Source organism: Otolemur garnettii, unplaced genomic scaffold (genome assembly GCF_000181295.1).
Source record: "Otolemur garnettii isolate 467f Iridium unplaced genomic scaffold, OtoGar3 scaffold00024, whole genome shotgun sequence".
In the NCBI taxonomy this organism is placed as follows: Eukaryota; Metazoa; Chordata; class Mammalia; order Primates; family Galagidae; genus Otolemur; species Otolemur garnettii.
Window position 1 is genome coordinate 18,369,350 of NW_003852419.1, and position 18,840 is coordinate 18,388,189.

Consider the following 18,840-nt stretch of genomic DNA (forward strand, 5'->3'; position numbering starts at 1 on the left):
AACCCGCCACCTTAGGTGTACGTGGCTGGCGCCTTAGCCGGTTGAGCTATAGGCGCCGAGCCGGAAAGGTTTACTCTTCTAAAACACACTTGTAAATGAATTGAAACCTCCAGCTTCATAATATTTCATAGTGAAAATTGACATAATTATCATTTTTATGAAAATTTCTAACAAGTTGTAAAATAAAGGACCTTACATTTCAGTGATGTTAAGGGCAAGACACAACATAGGGGATATGCATTCTAATTTACCTCATATTCATCAAAGACTTACTTAACTCTGGACATTACAATGAGAACTACTTCAAACATTAATCATGTGAATATGATAGAGATAAATTCACTGAAGCTTAATATATACTGTTATGACTCCTTTGAATTCAAAGATTGAACTTCTACAGCCTTGGTTTTGAATTTCTTGATACATAATACATTCATTTCCTTTCCTACTTTATAGGCATTCTAATTTTTACGACTAGACATCAGGTTATTCTTTCTGGGTGAGATATTCTAAATAACTCATCATATCATATAACAAAGGAGAGTTTAATCTATAAAGGGCAGTCTATCTATAGGACAGTTTATGACAGAGTAAGACAGTGAAAAGTAAACAGGGGCTGGGTATGGTGGCTCATGCCTGTAATCCCAGCACTCTGGGAGGCGGAAGTGGGAGGATAGCTTGAGGGCAGGAGTTCAAGACCAGCTTGGGCAATAGATAGAGATCCTATCTCTAAAAAAATAAAAAAGTTAGTTAATTGAGTGTGGTGGCATACGCCTATAATCTGTAGTCCTAGCTGCTTAAAACAGTGAGGTGAGAAGATCACTTGGGCCCAGAAGTACAAGGTAACAGTGAGCTGTAAGTTGCGCCATTGCACTCTAGCCTGGGCAAGAGTGAGACGCTGTGTCTAAAAAAATAAATAAGAAAAAAGAAAAGTAATATACAGGATTGACAGCTTTACACAGAGAGGAAAAAATCTAATATGAAACCTACAAGTAGTCAGCAGAGAAAAGGGGATTTAGAGACTGCATATACTTGTTAGCACGACAGATTTCTTAACCATTTCATTTTCTTGGATAGAGCTTGAGAAAAAATACTAGGGAATACTAGGGAAAAAAGTATTATCTATCTCACAGCATAGCACAGCATGTAGATCTTGATAATGAATACCTTATTTTTAAATAGTACTCATGTCCCTAAAAGTTAGGCATACACAAAAGATTTATTTATAAAACCACAAATTAAAATAATTAAGTTCTATAAGAGATAAAATCTACCTTTAATCTAAGAATACTTATCAATTTTATAACAATGTAGCATTTTATATGTGTCTTCAAGAAAATAAACATCCATTAAGTGCTTAAGAAAGAATGGTTAAATTATTCTTCTGTATTTTGTGATCACTTCCCACAAGGAGAAAAAACAGGTATTTCGCATCAATTTGAGGACACAAATATAAGAGGATCAATTTTACTCACTCCAGGGTATTGGCTGGCATGTGGTGTAAGATTCTTAAAGGCCCACTGGATGTTCTGGTGAGAAGCCAGTTGTCGTGTGAATGCAGGAGACTGCTCACAGCAGAGCCTCAGAATGCCATAGTAGGCAGGCAGCATCCCACGGTTAAAAAGCACCACATCCTGATCATCATGGTCAGCAAGGATGTAATTGAAGGCAATGTTCTTGGTTACCACTGGGTTCTGAACAATAAGGCGGATATTCTCTGGACAGTCAGCACACACATTGTACCAAAATGAAAGCAAAGCCTGTTTATTGTGATTTGTAGCTATTGCTGGCTCAGAAAGTTTAGGCTGGAAAAGGTTCCACAAATCCATGAAATATGTGGAAAACATCAGCTTCTCAGTTTTGGAAATTAAACAGTAAGTCATAAAGCTAAAATAGGGCACGAGCTTTGTAGTGCCATGAACAGCAGCATCAACATAAAGTTTGGCTCTTGAGAGCAAACCAAGGAGCACGTTGTAGACCTGATGTAGGACTACTGTTGTGTCTGGACTGAGTGGAAGGTCACGGGTTGGGATGTGCAAAGACCTTGTTGACCGGAACATCTGGCGGAAGGAATTGCTTGGTATAAGGGACACCAGAAGATAAGCTGCAGCTATAAAATGTAAAACAAAACTGTCAGATCCTTATAATATATAAAATAGACTGAAGAGCAGTCATTAGAACACAAAGCCACTCTTCTCTTTAATAACTAAAATAAGTAAAAATTACGGGACATAAACATTTTTTTCGATATCTTTCTGCTTTACCCTTGACTCCATAGAAAGGTCCCAAGGGGCAACAGAAACAGACTCTCTCCATTCTGCCATTGTTATTATTTAACTGGCAATAATAACTGCCATTAGCAGAAACAGTTTTTTAATTTAGTACTCCCGAGATATAGAATTTTCCCACTTACTTTATCATTTATTTCTTCTCAGGAAGTAGTATGATTTAACAGGAAACACAACATTTGGAGCCAGAAGACAAACCAAAAGGTACCTGACATGGTCTAACCATTTAATATTTTATGGCCTTAGTTTTCTTCTTATTTAAAAAAACAATTGTACATTATTTTGTAATAGTTTACAAATAATGGTAAAATACACTTAAGTTCTAAGGATCTTATATACAAAAGTCCTTTGTATTATATAAGATTATATATACAGTAATTATAGAACATTAACTTCGGAAAATCTTTAAAAGTCTTCTAAGGCTAAACTTACACCCAAAGAATGAACCCTCCTTCAACATACCTGAAAACTGTTATTATGCCTATCTGAGAGGTAATGACATATTAGTTGAGTCCACATGTAAAAGCAGTTACTATGAGCAAAGCATTGAGTTAGGCACTTTTAAAATATCTCATTTAATCCTCACAATGATCCTGGAGGTAGGTGATGTTACATTGAAAAATCTGAATCTTGGAGAAGCAGAGACCAAGGTCACAAAGATATAAAGAGGTAGAGACTAGACTGGCCCTTGAGAAATGATGATGAAGATAATAATGATAAAACAACAACAGTAATAACAGTAACTGCTAACATTTACTAAGTGTATACTATATGACATCATAACTTTATGTTGGCAGGCACTGCTTTTCTTATTTCCACTTTAACTCAAGCTTAATGACAGTAAGACTACAATGATATAGCTAGTGACAAAACTGAAATACAAAATACAGATTGTCAAACTCATGGACTAGTGCTCCTAGTCCTAGCAACAGTATTCACTATATAACCTCCTCAAGACTCTAATGCCAGAGTTTGAATTCCTTTCAATATACACTTTGGTTCTGTCCCCCACTAATTTATTTAAAATTTGATATTTTCTACCATATTGTCAAAGCAAATAAAGTTACGGTTTCTAAAATTGTAGTTGATTTTCATTTTTTTTTTTTTTGAGACAGAGACTCAAGCTGTCCCCCTGGGTATGGCATCATAGCTCACAGCAACCTCCAACTCCTGGGCTCAAGCGAGTCTCCTGCTTCAGCCTCCCAAGTAGCTGGGACCACAGGCGCCCACCACAATGCCCAGCCATTTTTTGGTTGTAGCCATCATTGTTGTTTGGCAGGCCCGGGCTGGATTTGAACCCGCCACCTTAGGTGTATGTGGCTGGTGCCTTAGCCGCTTGAGCCATAGGCGCCGAGCCTGTAGTTTATTTTCAAATTAAACTTTATTTGTGCATGATACCGCAATTTCTATGTATTTATTTTCCTATATACTAATTTGACTTTTACAAGGCTGTGTTTGGTATGTGTTTCAAATGTAAAAATTTGGCATGTAGGTCTGATCCTCATCAGTTTTTTATAGAAGTGCAACTGAGAAAAGCAATTTATGATTTAAAAAAGTCATTCAGTTTAAGTTCCATACTTTCACCTCATTTGAGTACACTAAGTGGCTGAAGAAACTCTACTGAAAAACTATGGATCTACCATCTAGATTCTACAATCAACATTTTGCTCTGCTTTATCATATACCTAATTATTTCTTTATGTCTATAAAAGCTACTTGCTATTTTTGAGGGAGAATCTCAGTCTGTTACCCTAGCTAGGATGTAGTGGCATGATCATAGTTCCCTGTAAACTCAAACTCCTGGGGTGCAAGTGATTCTCCTGCCTCAGCCTCCTGAGTAGCTGGGACTACAGGCATGTGCTACCATGTCCAGCTAATTCTGGTAGAGACCAGCTCTTATTCTTGCTCCAAGAGCAAGGCTGGTCTTAAACTCCAGACCTCGAGGGATTCTCCTGTCTTGGCCTCTAAGAGTGCTAGGATTATAGGTGTGAACCACTGCACATGGCCAAAAAGCTACTTGCTTTTAAATAAAAAATTCTGCTAGGGAAAACCAAAACTTTTCAATTATGTTTATTTTTAAAAATAGGTAGAAAGGTTAATTTGGAAGGATAGCCTATCTTGTTAAAAAATGCATTATAACTTGCCGAGAGTCTTTGGGTCTAGTTTTATACTATAGAAAACTCAGAACAAATCTATTTCCATTTCTACATAGTAACTCTTCAATTATTTTAAGATATATGTCTCCATTGTTCTTCTTTTCTCTATATCAAACATTCTCAGTCATTCCTTAACATTATTTTGTTATATTTATAAGTATCTTTAGGTAGCTTTTATACATTTTACTTGAAATCTTATTTTAAATATTACTAATTCTATTCAGATATTTGGGCCCTTTTTTCAAGGTATAGATATCAGAACACTTTACATAGTCTTCACTACTGTAATTTTAAAATGATGCATTATGATAATGCTTCCTCACAGAATAATTTAAAAATTTTCACAATTATGAATAATGCTGTTTGCCATCCACGTACTGCATAACTTACTTATATTAGAATCCCTAAAATGGTATTACTGAGTTAAAAAGAGCATAACATTTTCAAGGATCTTGGTACATACTGTCTTTTGTAAGAGTAATATTAATATACAGTGTCATTGTAATTATAAGAATGCCATTTCCTCAGTACTGACATCCATACTACATGTTAACAGCTGGCTTAAACATTTTTTGGTGTCCAGCATAAGTTTCTTTATTGTTTTATGCCAGGGGAGAGAGGTCAGTACTCTAATGACAATTAGCATACACACTGGCTCTGACCAATATCTCATTAATATGGGATTAACTAAAGTTGGAGCATAAAGAAGCCCATGAGCAGAGTGACAATGACAATCTACAGGTCTCCTCCACTGACAGATGATTCTCTTGAATTAACATTTTGTCATGGAATACATAAAACAGACAATTCCTATACACACCTTACCCAATTACCTCCATTGTTAACATCTAGATCACTATGAAAGTTTTGAGACAGAAGATGTTATGGTCTATTATTTTGACTGAGAAAAAAAGTCGACAGTGTCCTTTCTCATTCATCCATCCAAGTTTCAACTTGCTCAGTTTATTGGCGTTGCTGGGAGGGCTTCATCTGTTTCTGTTCGTGAAGATTTTACTTTTCTTGACTTCTGTGTATTTCGAAACTTTCATAATGATCCATGTATTAAGACTATGGTATATCTGTTGTGACTAAGAAACCAACACCAGAATGTTGCGATTAACTAAATTCCACACTTCAGATTTCACTAGATTTGTACTTGTCACTTTTTTACTGTTCTAGGATCCAATTACAATTAGTTGTCACATTTCCTTAAGTTCCTAAGACTTTCCTTGTTTTTGGTAAAAAAAATTTTTTTTGAGAATCTGACTTTGCCACCCTGGGTAGAGTGCTGTGGCATCATCATAGCTCACAGCAACCTCTAACTCCTAATTGGACTCAAGCGTCCTCTTGCTTCAGCTTTCTAACTAGCAGGGACTATAGGTGTGTGTCACCATGGTAGGCTAATTTTTCTATTTTAGTGGAGATGGGGTCTTGCTCTTGCTTAGACAATCCATCTGTCTTAGCCTCCCAGAATGCTAAGATCTTAGGCATGAGATACTGTGCCTGGCCTGCTTTGATAATCTTTGCATTTTTGAGAAATACTAGTTAGGTATTTTACAAAATGTCTCTCAAATTGAGCTTGTCTGATGTACTGTATAACATGGTTAGATTCAGGTTATGAGTTTTTAAGAGGAAGATCAGAGATGAAGTATCCTTCGCATTATAGCAAATCAAGGGTACACATTATCAATCCAACTTAAATCAGTGCTGTTAACCATAACCACCTGGCTGAGTTAGTGTGTCTATCAAGTTTCTTCATTGTTAGGTTACTACCCACGCCCTGTGTTCTACTCTTTGGAAAGAAGTCATTAAGCTCATACTTGAGGAATAAGGAGTTTAGCTCCATCTCCTGAATGGGGGGGCTGTGTGGTATATATAAATTATTTGCAATTCTGTTTTATGGGAGATTTGTTTCTTCTCCATTATTTATTCACTCAATCATTTATTTATATTAGTATGGACTCATGGACATTTATTTTATACTCTGGGTTATAAGAGTGCTATGTTATTTGTTATTCAAATTATTCTAATTTGGGCAATTGGGAGTTCTTTCAGGTTAATACTATGTCCCTTTAACATATCCTTCATTATTTTGTTGAGTATATATATACTGGAAATATAATAAGCTCTAGATTCATCTTGAATAGTCTTTGCCCCAGCCCAAAAAATCAGCTATTTCTCCAAGGAGCTGTGAATCCTTTTATTGGAGAATGGGGTTCAGAATCTCACGCCTAGGTACTAAATATGTTTGATTGTTATTAGAGTATCACTGATTCTAGGCCCTCTCAAAGTGAACTGCTAGAAAATCATTTTAACAAAGAAATTACAAAAATTAACTACTTTTCATTTATTAAACTATTAATTGAACATATTCTACAAATAATTTTTAATTACAAATAATTTTCTTTTTTGTGAAATATCTTTTTGATATTTGTCCATCTGTCTTTTAAAATGTTTATTTTTTACTGGCTTATATGCAAAAACAAAGGTATTTATCCATTTAACTCCCATAATTCACGTCACTATTATCTCTCAGCTTATTTTGTGTCTTTATTACTATTTTACTTTTAATCTTCTCAAGAGCTACTTTTTTTTTTTTTTTTTTGCAGTTTTTGGCTGGGGCTGGGTTTGAACCCACCACCTCCGGTGTATGGAGCTGGCGCTTTACTCCTTTGAGCCATAGGCACTGCCCCGTAAAAGTTACTTTTTATTTTTAAATTTTTTTTATTTTGAGACAGAGTCTCACTTTATCGCCCTTGGTAGAGTGCCATGGCGTCAGAGCTCATAGTAACCTCCAGCTCCTTGGCTTAGGTGATTCTCTTGCCTCAGCCTTCTGAGTAGCTGGGACTACAGGTGTCTGCCCCAGGGCCGGGCTTTTTTTTGTTGTTGTTGCAGTTTGGCCAGGGCCAGGTTTGAACCCTCCACTCTCGGTATATGGGGCAGGCGCTCTATCCACTGAGCCACAGGCACCGCCCAAGAGTTACTTTTAACAGAGGATTTTCTGAGTCTTTACTTCCTTCACTCATTCTGATCATGCCCTGTCACTCTATCAAGCAAGGAAACAAAAATGATAGCAGTGGTGATATTACCTAGGAAATAACATGGTTTCCTAGTTGTAAAAAAAAATAAATGAAATAAAAAAGGAAAACCAAAAAATGTTGGGTTCTTGCTCTGTCACTCAGGCTAGGTTCTTGCTCTGTTACCCAATCATAGCTCACTGCAGCCTCAAACTCCTGGGCTCAAGCAATCCTCCTGCCTCAGCCTCAGAAGTAGCTGGGGCTACAGGTGCAAGCCACCATGCCTGACTGATTACCTATTTTTTAAAAAACAAAAACACTGTAGATATTTGTAAGACACTGTCATAGTTTTCCAAATACTAATATAACTTTGGCCTTTAAAAATGTCTCTAAGAACTTTGCATATCTAAAAATGGGCATATCATAGTTGTCTAAAAAACAAAGCAGAACTTTGAAAAATAAATGGTTTGTTAAATTCTGAATATTTGACTTACAAGTCCTGACTCTAGGATAATTGTGAGCCAAAAGAAACCGCTCGACCCAGTTTTCCATATTCTGTAGGACCCAGCTGTGTGCCAGTTTATTTCGGGGTGTCTGTACTGCCAACCAATCCAGACACTGAGAAGGATTGTATTCAATCACCTATGAATAAAATGACAAGAACAGAACATAAGGCAAACTGAATGAGCAGTTACTTTTATACTTGCTTTTTGTATATGCAATTTTATATATACTTAGAGCTGAAGTAGTTTCTCAAAAACTAGAGCTTAAAGCAGTTTTGGCCATGTACTTCTCATTTTTTAAAGGTACTTACTTTTATCAACAGGAAATGAAGAAAATTTGTCATTGTTTTATAAAACAAATTTAAAATAACCAAGTATTATAAAAGAAGACAAATACGAGAACCCAATGAGCTTTTGGTCTTGCTGACTTTGTAAATTTTAATACTATCTAAAAGTACTTTGAATTCTCTCAATTTTTTTCACTTACTCAACTTACCCCATGCTCAGGTATTTTACTAAGTGAGAATGTAAAGTCGCTCATTATACTGTCCTGGAGAGTTTTTTCATGGGAAAAGGGAAATCCTCACAATTTAGAGCAGGGGTTGGAAACTATGGCCTGCAGGCCAAATTCTGTGGCAGCCCATTTTTGTTGTTTCATTGGAACACAGCCACAATCACTCATTTATTTTCTACTTGTTTTTAGGCTAAAATAGCAGAAGTGCGTAGTTTCAACGAAGCCCCAAATGTTTGCTATTGGTCCTTTAGAGAAAACATTTGCTCATACCTGGTCTTGAGCTTTTCCAGAGTTCACCAAGGAGAAGTTTTGTGACCTCAGCAATAACTCTGGAGGAAAGGAAGTAGTTGGTGTTTCCTCTACCATTTTTGTCAACTGCTGAAAACGTGATTTCTAGGGCTTGCAGTTGCTTTATGGAATTGTTTTTCAGAGTAGGGAAATGAGAACTTGGAATTGGCTGAAGTTGTCTACGTCTCTTTTTTTTTTTTTGAGATGGAGCCTCAAGCTGTCCCCCTGGGTAGAGTGCCATGGCATCATGCTCACAGCAACCTCCAACTCCTGGGCTCAAGCGAGTCTCCTGCCTCAGCCTCCCAAGTAGCTGGGACTACAGGCGCCCGCCACAACGCCCGGCTATTTTCTGGTTGCAGCCGTCATTGTTGTTTGGCGGACCCGGGCTGGGGATTCGAACCCGCCACCTTAGGTGTATGTGGCTGGCGCCTTAGCCGGTTGAGCCACAGGCGCCAAGCCTGTTGTCTATGTCTCTAGGACAGTATCTTTAAAATGTCTGGGAGACAAGCTAAGAATTCTTTTTTCTCAAACCTTCTGACCAAAGCTCCTCTTCTTCGCTGGATGTGTTACTATAACCATTTTGGGTATTTAATTAAGAAGAAACTGATACTTAAAATGGTAGTAACTGTTGTGTAAAAATGTCAGAAAAACAAATTCTGAAAACATTTGCTGCAAGACTCACCTCCCATATCCTCTGCAGAATGTAAGATGCAAAGGGAGGCATTCCTGGAGGGCCACCAGCAAACTCCATTAGCATAGTTAACAGTTTAAAGAAAGGATTGGCTGCCTGTAAGACACATACATGATTGTGTAGTTAGATGAATTTGAACCCCCCTCTTTCAGCAGAAAAGAAATACATACTCTTCTACACATTACATTTAAATTTGCTGTGTTAGGTAGCAGTGCCTCGTTAGTGCTTCTGCATGTGAACTTGTAATTCCCATAAAGCAGCAGGATCAGCTAGGAGATATAAAGTCAAGAGTATGGGAGCCACATGTAACAAAAAGATTTTTCTGGAGATCAAAAGTATTTGGAGGAAGACAACTTAAAAAAATTATTTTTAAAACTACTTAATAAACATTGTATATCTGGTATAAAAAAGGATGTTTTAAAATATGTAGATTTTCTCAAATATACAATGCACTGTTAGTAACTACAGCCACCATTTTGTACAACATATATTGTGAACTTACTCCTCCTGACTAATTGGAAATTTTTATCTTCTAACCAATATTTCCCTAAACCTCCAAGTAAATTCTGTTGATGAAGCAATCATATTCTTTAGATTAAGCTTCCTATAGTGATCTATAGCAATACATGATAATGTTTGATATGTATTATTAAAGTAGCCATTACATTTGCATTTTACAAAAACAGTTTCATACAATGCTATATTTTATTTTCCACTTATTCCTCCACATATATAGAGGCTTAGTTTATTTTTTCTTTGACCATGGTTATAATATCTGGTCAAAATCAAACAACTTTAAAATTTAGCATTTGGGGGCACTCTGATATACTGAATTTATACATAAATTTAGTTGGGAAAACTGTATTTGTGATATGTATGATATGAAGAGGTGATTCAGTTTATTCACAGTAATATGTTACTGTGTTATGGGACACGCTGGTAATTTTTTTCTTCCAGAACAATTAGAAAGGCTCATATTGTGCTGACAATAGTTTTTTGTTTTTTGAGACAGAGTCTCTGTCACCCTGAGTAGAGTGCCATGGTGTCATAGTTTACAGCAACTTCAAATTCCTCAGCTCAAGGAATATTCTTGCCTTAGCCTCCCGAGTAGTTGGGACTATAAATATGTTCCACCACACCCACCTAGTTTTTCCATTTTTAGTAGTGACAGGGGTCTTGCTCTGACTCAGGCCAATGTTGAACTCCTGAGCTCAAGCAATCCACCTGCCTCACCCTCCCAGAGTGCTAGGATGATAGCCAGGAGCCAGTGTGCCCAGCCCTGACAAAAGGTTTTTTTTTTTTTTTTTGAGACCGAGCCTCAAGCTATCCCCCTGGGTACAGTGCCGTGGCATCACAGCTCACAGCAACCTCCAATTCCTGGGCTCAAGCGAGTCTCCTGCCTCCACCTCCCAAGTAGCTGGGACCACAGGCGCCCACCACAATGCCCAGCTATTTTTGGGTTGCAGCCGTCATTGTTGTTTTTTGGCGGGCTCAGGCTGGATTTGAACCCACCACCCTAGGTGTATCTGTCTGGCGCCTTAGCCACTTGAGCCAGGCACCGAGCCCCTGATAAAAGGTTTAACAACACCAATTAATAAATGTTTACATACCTCGGGAGTCAACTTTGCTATTGATGTAAAAAGCATAGACACAATCTAAAACAGAAAAACAAAAATTTCAGGATATTCTTTTTTAAATTACCAAAAATCTTCTCTCACTCTTTCTTAGAACTTACATGTTCTGCAAGTCGATTATTGTATCGACACAGGCTGAAAATCAAATTACAAGTTTGTCTTATATTGATGCCATCACGAATATGTTGAAACAGGAATGGAAATCCCTGTTAAAAGCAAAAGTTGTTTATTTAGGAACTGTTATTACTTTTGTGATGATCAAATTATCTAATATTAGAGAAGGTATTACCTTTCCTCCTGTTAATGCTGCCATGTCAGTCTGTGATAATGTCAAATGCCTAAAAGAAAATATTAGTGGAAATAAGTTTTTCTTCTCCCTGTATTACTTTGTAGCTATCTATATCATGTTAAACATCAAAATTGATTATAACTGTACCAATCTGCTATCATAAAATGACTTTTGACTATTTTACTTGCTAGACTTGCTTGCTAAACATCTTCTAGGTAATTTTTCCAAGGATACTCAGGATTAGCAAATGGAAGTCCAGATCTACTTTTATTTCCATCTAACTAACTCAATATTTTAATGTATTAAAATACTAGGTAGGTCTAATTTTGCATAGCATAGAGAGCTGTTTTTTGACATGAGACCCTTGAAGAAAAAAAAAAAAAGGACTACTAAGAAATCAGTTTCTCCTCCCAGTTTAAAATCACTGAGTATTTAACTTTATAGAAAATTTCAGATAGATAAAAATAGAATTGTACAAGATCACATCATTCAGCTTCAAATTTACCAAAATCATAACTAATTTTGTTTCATTTTGTACCCCCACCCACTCAAAAGGGATTATTCTGAGGCAAATTCCAGTTATTTTATTATTTAATCCATAAATCTCAGTATCACTAAAAGATAAAATTTCAAAACCATTAACTATAATACCATTATTAACGCCTAAAAAGAAGTCAACAATTCCTTACTATAATACAATATCCAGTGTAAAAAAATTACTCAAGTTTCTAAAAAATTTTTAGAGTTATTTTGCTTGATTCAGGACCCAAGAAAGTCTTTTGTTGCAATTGATTGAAATGTCTCTTAAATCTTTTTATCTACTGACTTCTCCTCCAACTTTGTTTTCATCTTGGCAATTTATCTGTTAAAGAAAGCAGGTTATCTGTTCTATACAGTTTCCCACATTTATATTTTGCTGTTGATATCCTTGTGGTGGTGGTTTAACATGTTTCTCTGTCCTTGTATTTCCTGTAAATCAGTAGTTAAATTTAGAGGCTTGATTGGATCTAGGCTTGATTTTTCAATCATGGATATTTTGTGGGTGGTGATGTGGACTTTCATCAGGAGGCATACAACGAAGGTTTAGTCTTTTTGTAAGATTTTCAGCCAATAATCATTGTTGCCCAGATCCATTATTTCATTGGGGGTTGCAAAATAGTGATATTCTAATTCCAGTCACTTTTGCTTATTTATTAGCTTGAATATCTCTATGATGAAACTTCCTCTCAACCACTATTTGGTTGCTAAGAGGTACACTTCTTGTAGGTAGAATAAATGCTTGATATTATTTCCAGTATTTATCAGTTTTCAAAATAATGATTTGATTTCCTAGTACACTCACACTCTAAAGGTTGCCAATGTGTTTTTAATAATCTTTTTAGGCAGCATTATAAGTTCACAGATTTGAACATCTTTGATGTGTTCCACAATCCACTGCAATTACTGATGCTCAACCTGTTCCATCTATAACCATTAGAAACCTCCTTTATGCTAGTTTGAGCCCTTTTAACATGACCTCAAGTAATCTTAAATAACTTCCTTGTTTTCAAAAAGGACAAAACATTCCAGGCTTTTCATTCATTTCTTTCCCAAGACCGGGATAGGTCATTTTCCCAAGGAATCTAAATTTTTCCAGTGGGAAATGAGATCTAGAGACCACAATCTAGACGCAAGGGATTCTCATTATTTCTGGGTTATACAGGGTTTCCAGGCCTTTTCAGAAAAGAGGTAGATACTGCATTTTCTGTGTGCATAAGACAAATTAAACCATGAATTCACACTGATATTTCCAATTCAAATTCAGTTTTGAAGAAATTATGTACAAATCCTACAATTTTCTATCTTCTTTTCACTGGAAATCTTGGTTTCTAATAAGAACAGCTACTTATTTGCTTTATTCTCTAATATATACATAATATAATTCTAATTATATTACTAACAATATAATTACTGAAACATTTTAAGATAATTTTGCAGTTCTTTTTATCTTTCATGTACATCCCACCAGGAACATATAGTTAATGTGTTCTGAATTTAACTCCCTTCTGGTGGCTACGCCACCTGATTAATATACAGTTAGGTTCATCTATTTCATTGTGCTTTTGACTTTTAGGGACTGCTTTTTATTAACTCATTTACTTACAGATACATTTACATGATTCCAAAGTTAAACTTGTCAAGCTTCCATTCCCATTCCCTCCACCCTGTTGTTCTTCCCCTAGCCACTGGAAACCATTTTTTTAAAAAAGAATTTTATTTATAGTCAATTCTTGATATTTGTGGTAGTTGTGTTCTATAAAATTCTCCAAACACTGAATTAACATATATCAAATCATTGCTCCTAGAGGAAATACAGGATTAAGATACAGAGCCTCACAGGCTCTAGTCACAACATGTTCGCCAACCGATAAATATATTACCTTATTTTATGGGTGTTTCTGTTTAAAAACACCTTATTTAACACATATTATTGACTCATTAACATTGAACTCATGGACAACAGTATTACTGAAATTTATCTACCACATACATTTTCTCTGTAAGGCACACCATAGCCTTCTGGAGCTTAGAAACACTAAACAGCACCATAGCACTACACTTTGAGAGCCATTTAATTTTTTTTAGAGGTGGAGTCTTGCTGTTGCCCAGGCTGGAGTGCACTGGTTATTCACAGGCATGATCATAACTCACTTAGCCTCAAACTCCCAGACTCAAGCAATCCTCCCACCTCAGCCTCTTGAGTAGGTGAAACTAAAGGCATATGCCATGACACCTGGCTAACGGCCATTTTAAACAGTAATAACAAGTGAAAAGCATAAAAATTTGAAAAATTTTCACAGTGTATATCACATAAAGTACATTTGTTTACAATATGAAAACAGAAACAAGAAAGCAAACTGTAGCTTTGTTTGCCCTCAGCTAGAAAAGTATTTGTCCATCAACTTAAATTTTTTGCCATCCTGCACACACATCTCTGTGAATGACTACCAACGCTCCCAGAGGCAATGCTGGCATTCAAATAAATTTTAGCAAGTAGGTGAATCTGCAAAAAGCAAACCCATGAATAATGAAGATTGGCTGCACACACACATACACACACACACACACACACTCGCTCTCTCACATGTTCCTCTTTCTTAAAAAGTAGCATACAACATACGCTTTTCTGTACTTTTTTTTACTTAGCAATACACCCTAAAGATTTCTCCATGGTAATACATGTAAATTCTGTATTTCCTTTTTTTTTTTTTTAGCTACAGAGTACTCTTGAGTGGATGTTGCTTTTTGTCAACTAGTTTCATTCTGATGGACATTTGGCCGTTTCTAGTCTTTTGCTGTTAGAAAAACTGTTCTAAAAAACAGCTTTACATATGTATCTTTCCATATTTTTGGGACAGATTCCTAAAAGTGGAGGTGTTAGGTTAAAAAATGAATGCACATATAATTTTGTTAGACATTTTACTGAATATTTCTTCAATGACTATTCCTGAAATAACTCAGAGACAAAGTAGAAGTTTGGTAGAATAGATTTGAAATTCTTATGACACAAGAGTTGATGAACAGTGGTGTTAATTATGTAATAAAAGCTAGTGAATTAATAGTGAAACTATTATGTGAAAAAGAATTAAAGCCAAACATGCTTTAAGCATTTTGAATGTTGAAACATTTCACCTTTCTGAGCGAGACTGTTCAACCAAAAGAGCAACTAAAGCTATCATCTTTTCAAGGGCAGCTGGCCTGTATTTTTCTTCTGCCAAAGAAAGGATATCTTCTTCCTCTTCTTCCTCTTCCCCTTCTTCCTCTGATAATACTTCAACTTGAGGCTAAACAGAACAAAATTCAATTTTAATAATGTAGTAATTTTAACATAATTCTGAAAATAAACAACTTGTTTTTACATAACAATTGAGGGTAAATGATGGCAAGAAAATGTATCACAAAAAACAATCACACAAAGGTCGAACTTTAATGTAAAATATAGTTTAAACCATATTCAGGACAATGTTAGACTAAACTGGGAGGTTTATAAAGAATAATAATTCTCAGCACTGTCTATTTACCTCCTTTAATAATTTCTGTTCTAATAAGGAAGCTCACTAGGAGATAAATCAGGATCAAACATTATGAGTATAATAAAACAATATTTCCTATTTAATAAAAATACCAGTTATACAAAAGAAATCCTTATTTGAAATCCCCCCCCTCCCCCAAGACAGAGTCTCAATATGTCACCCTCGGTAGAATACCGTGACATCACAGCTCACAGCAACCTCAAACTCTTGGGTTCTCTTGCCTCAGCCTCCCAAGTAATGGGGACTACAGGAGGCTGCCACAACACCTGGCTAATTTGTTGTTGTTGTTGTTGTTGCTGTTGTAATTGTCATTGTTGTTTACTAGGCCCAAGCTGAGTTCAAACCTGCCAGCCCTGGTGTATGTGGCTGGTGCCCTAACCACTGAACTATGGGCACTGAGTCCTTATTTGTAGTTTTGAGATAATACAAACAGTAGGTATTTCAAAGAGATATTCACTTGGGCTTTGAAATTCAAGAGATTGAAAAGATTTTATGATACAGTAAAGGAAAAGGAAAGCAGGTGAAACAGGTAGCCATATAGGCTAGAATTAAATATCAGTGTATATTCTATGAAGCATTATAATGTAGTGGTTAAGAATTTTAGCTCAAGTGGGCGGGGCTCATGCCTGTAATCCTACCATTCTGGGAGGCTGAGGCGGGTGGATTGCTTGAGCTCATGAGTTTGAGACCGGCCTGAGCAAAAATGAGACCCTATGGCTCAAGTGGCTAAGGCGCCAGCCACGTGCTCCTGAGCTGGTGGATTGGAATCCAGCCCAGGCCCGCGAAACAACAATGACAGCTGTAACCAAAAAATAGCCAGGCGTTGTGGTGGGCGCCTGTAGTCCCAGCTACTTGGGAGGTGGAGGCAGAAGACTTGCTTGAGCCCAGGAATTGGAGATTGCTGTGAGCTGTGATGCCATAGGACTCTACCCAGAGCGACAGCTTGAGGCTCTCTCTCTCAAAAAAAAAAGTGAGATCCTGTCTCCACGAAAAACAGAAAAACTGAGGGAGGAGCTTGAGCCCAAGAGTTGGAGGTTGTTGTGAGCTATGACACTGGAGCACTACTGGCGGTGACAGCTTGAGACTCTACCTCAAAAAAAAAAAAAAAAAAAATTTCAGCACAAAGCCCAGCTCACTGTGACCTAATTAACTTCTGTAAGAATCAATAACTTCATCTGTAAAACAGAGATAAAAATAGTATCTAACAGTTAAAAAAAAAAAGAGTAGAAATAGATGATACAATACAACGTGGTTGTTAAAGACAGTATAAGTGTATTTTAATATTAATATGCAAGCAACTTAAATTTTTGAAAGTGTCTGGTAAGCTTAAAAGCAAAGGGCTTAAAAATATGACCACCAAAATGTCCTTCAAAACAATATACTGTTGGGCAGTGCCTGCGGCCCCATATGCCAGAGGTGGTAGGTTCAAACCCAGCCCTGGCCAAAAACTGCAAAAAAAACCCCCAAACCAAAAAAACAATATACTGTTGATAAGACCCCTAAAATAGGTGGTGACCACTTTGCCTAAGTTTATGTGCTTTGTTCTAGGGCCTTACCAGTGACATTTATTACTCAGTTTTTTTCTTGCTATATTCATTAAAATTACATTAAAAATACAAACCAACCTTAAGAATTTTAAAGGATTCTAATATCTCATGACTTTGTATGATGTAAACTACTGAAAATATGGCTTTTAAATCCCTAATATAAGACAAAATTGTACTTACATTTTCAGGTCCTTTTGTTCCCATGTAAAAGTGTACCATTGTGGATATGGCTTGCAATGAAAGCAAAAATTGGCTCTAAAAAATCGATTTAAAAATAGAAAATGAAAATAATTAAGTTCTAAATACTGAAAATATGCATATCATCCAATAAATAAACAAGATATAGCCTTACCTCTTCTTCACCCATTTTAGCAAATTCGTAAAGGAAGGCAAAATATTCTGTAAGATGTTTACTGTGAGGTTTTACACCATGTTCCATAATTAGTAACAGAGTTCTCACAAATCTAGTGACACATGAACGACCACCAATATCTTCTACCGAGGCATCCATATCATCTGACCTGAAAAGTTGATTAAATAGATCTTAGAGAGGCGTATAACTTTGGGGATAGACACTGTTTGGGAGGTAAAATTATTTTTTAAAACCCAAATAAAACTCTATTATCTTTGTGATAATATAAGGAGCTCCCATGATTGCATAAATATACACAGCTATGATTAAAAAAAAAAAAAATATATATATATATATATATATGAGGAACTGAATTCCTATTATGGTGACTGGCTAAATCAATACAACCCAAAAGATTTGTGGAAAATTTTGCAGATGCACTTATTACAAAAACAGTTTTCTCTACATGACTTGCAGTATTATAGATTATTTTTAAAAAGAAAAATCTAGGCCAGGTGCGGTGGCTCATGCCTATACTTCTTGCACTCTGGGAGGCTGAGGCAGGTGAAATGCTTGAACTCAGGAGTTCAAGACCAGCTGGAGCTAGAGCAAGGTCCCATTTCTAAAAATAGCCGAGCTTTGTGGCAGGCGCCTGTAGTCTCAGCTACTTGGGAGGCTGACACAAGAGGATTGCTTGAGCCTAAGAGTTTGAGGTTGCTGTGAGCTATGACCCCACAGCATTCTACAGAGGGAGACAAAGGAAGACTCTATCTCAAAAAGAAAAAAAAAATTAAAAAAAGAAAAATCTACATATTTCAATGTGGATACTTATAATATTTTGTAGGCAGATCATCACAAAAGTTAAAAATATAATTCTTACCCATCTTCCATTCCTGGCTGTAGATAGAGATGAGCATGTACTGGTCTCAGTCTCTGAATCACATGGATACATAAACGCTGAAACATCTGTAAATAAAAAGGGAACAACCCAAGAGCCAACTCACATCAAATCAGAAAGATACTACCGAAAAGTTAACAAGATTCAAAATTCTCTGCCACCCACTTATATTTTGCCCAAAGATTATCTTTTGATATTCTAAAGCTTTATTGGAGTCTCAATTATAGTCTACACCTGGAAGGCAAAGTTAGCATAAAAAACAAGATTCAGTTTTGTGATAATGAATAGAAAACCTTAACAAACTACAGGTTTCAGTAATACAGATTACCAAAACAAAGTTCCACTAAGCTAGCAGAGATGCAGAGAAAAGAAAATCTAGCATCTATCTTCTACAGAGAAGCGAAGCGGGGCAGAACAGTTACTTGTCACAGAATCAACATCTAGGACAAAGAAATTAAGTTATCAATAAGAAATATGGACTAAAAATGACTGAGGAGGCTTGGCGTCTAAAGCTCAGCCGGCTAGGGCACCGGCCACATACACTGGGGCTGGCGGGTTCAAACCTGGCCCAGGCCTGCCAAACAATGACC

General features: G+C 36.4%; 1 protein-coding gene across 4 annotated transcripts in view; it reads right to left on the bottom strand.

Annotated features, from left to right (window-relative positions):
* Positions 1-18,840, bottom strand: part of USP34 (ubiquitin specific peptidase 34) — a 255,697-nt gene that overhangs the window by 20,157 nt on the left and 216,700 nt on the right. For all 4 annotated transcript variants that reach the window (XM_023512071.1, XM_012804030.2, XM_023512069.1 and 1 more), the window contains 10 exons: positions 18,233-18,318; positions 17,353-17,521; positions 17,181-17,255; positions 15,053-15,204; positions 11,381-11,429; positions 11,193-11,297; positions 11,068-11,112; positions 9,449-9,553; positions 7,956-8,103; positions 1,476-2,110 (listed from right to left, as the gene is read on the bottom strand). In XM_023512071.1, coding sequence (XP_023367839.1) covers positions 1,476-2,110; positions 7,956-8,103; positions 9,449-9,553; positions 11,068-11,112; positions 11,193-11,297; positions 11,381-11,429; positions 15,053-15,204; positions 17,181-17,255; positions 17,353-17,521; positions 18,233-18,318 — 1,569 coding nt within the window. The remainder of the gene's footprint in view (positions 1-1,475; positions 2,111-7,955; positions 8,104-9,448; positions 9,554-11,067; positions 11,113-11,192; positions 11,298-11,380; positions 11,430-15,052; positions 15,205-17,180; positions 17,256-17,352; positions 17,522-18,232; positions 18,319-18,840) is intronic.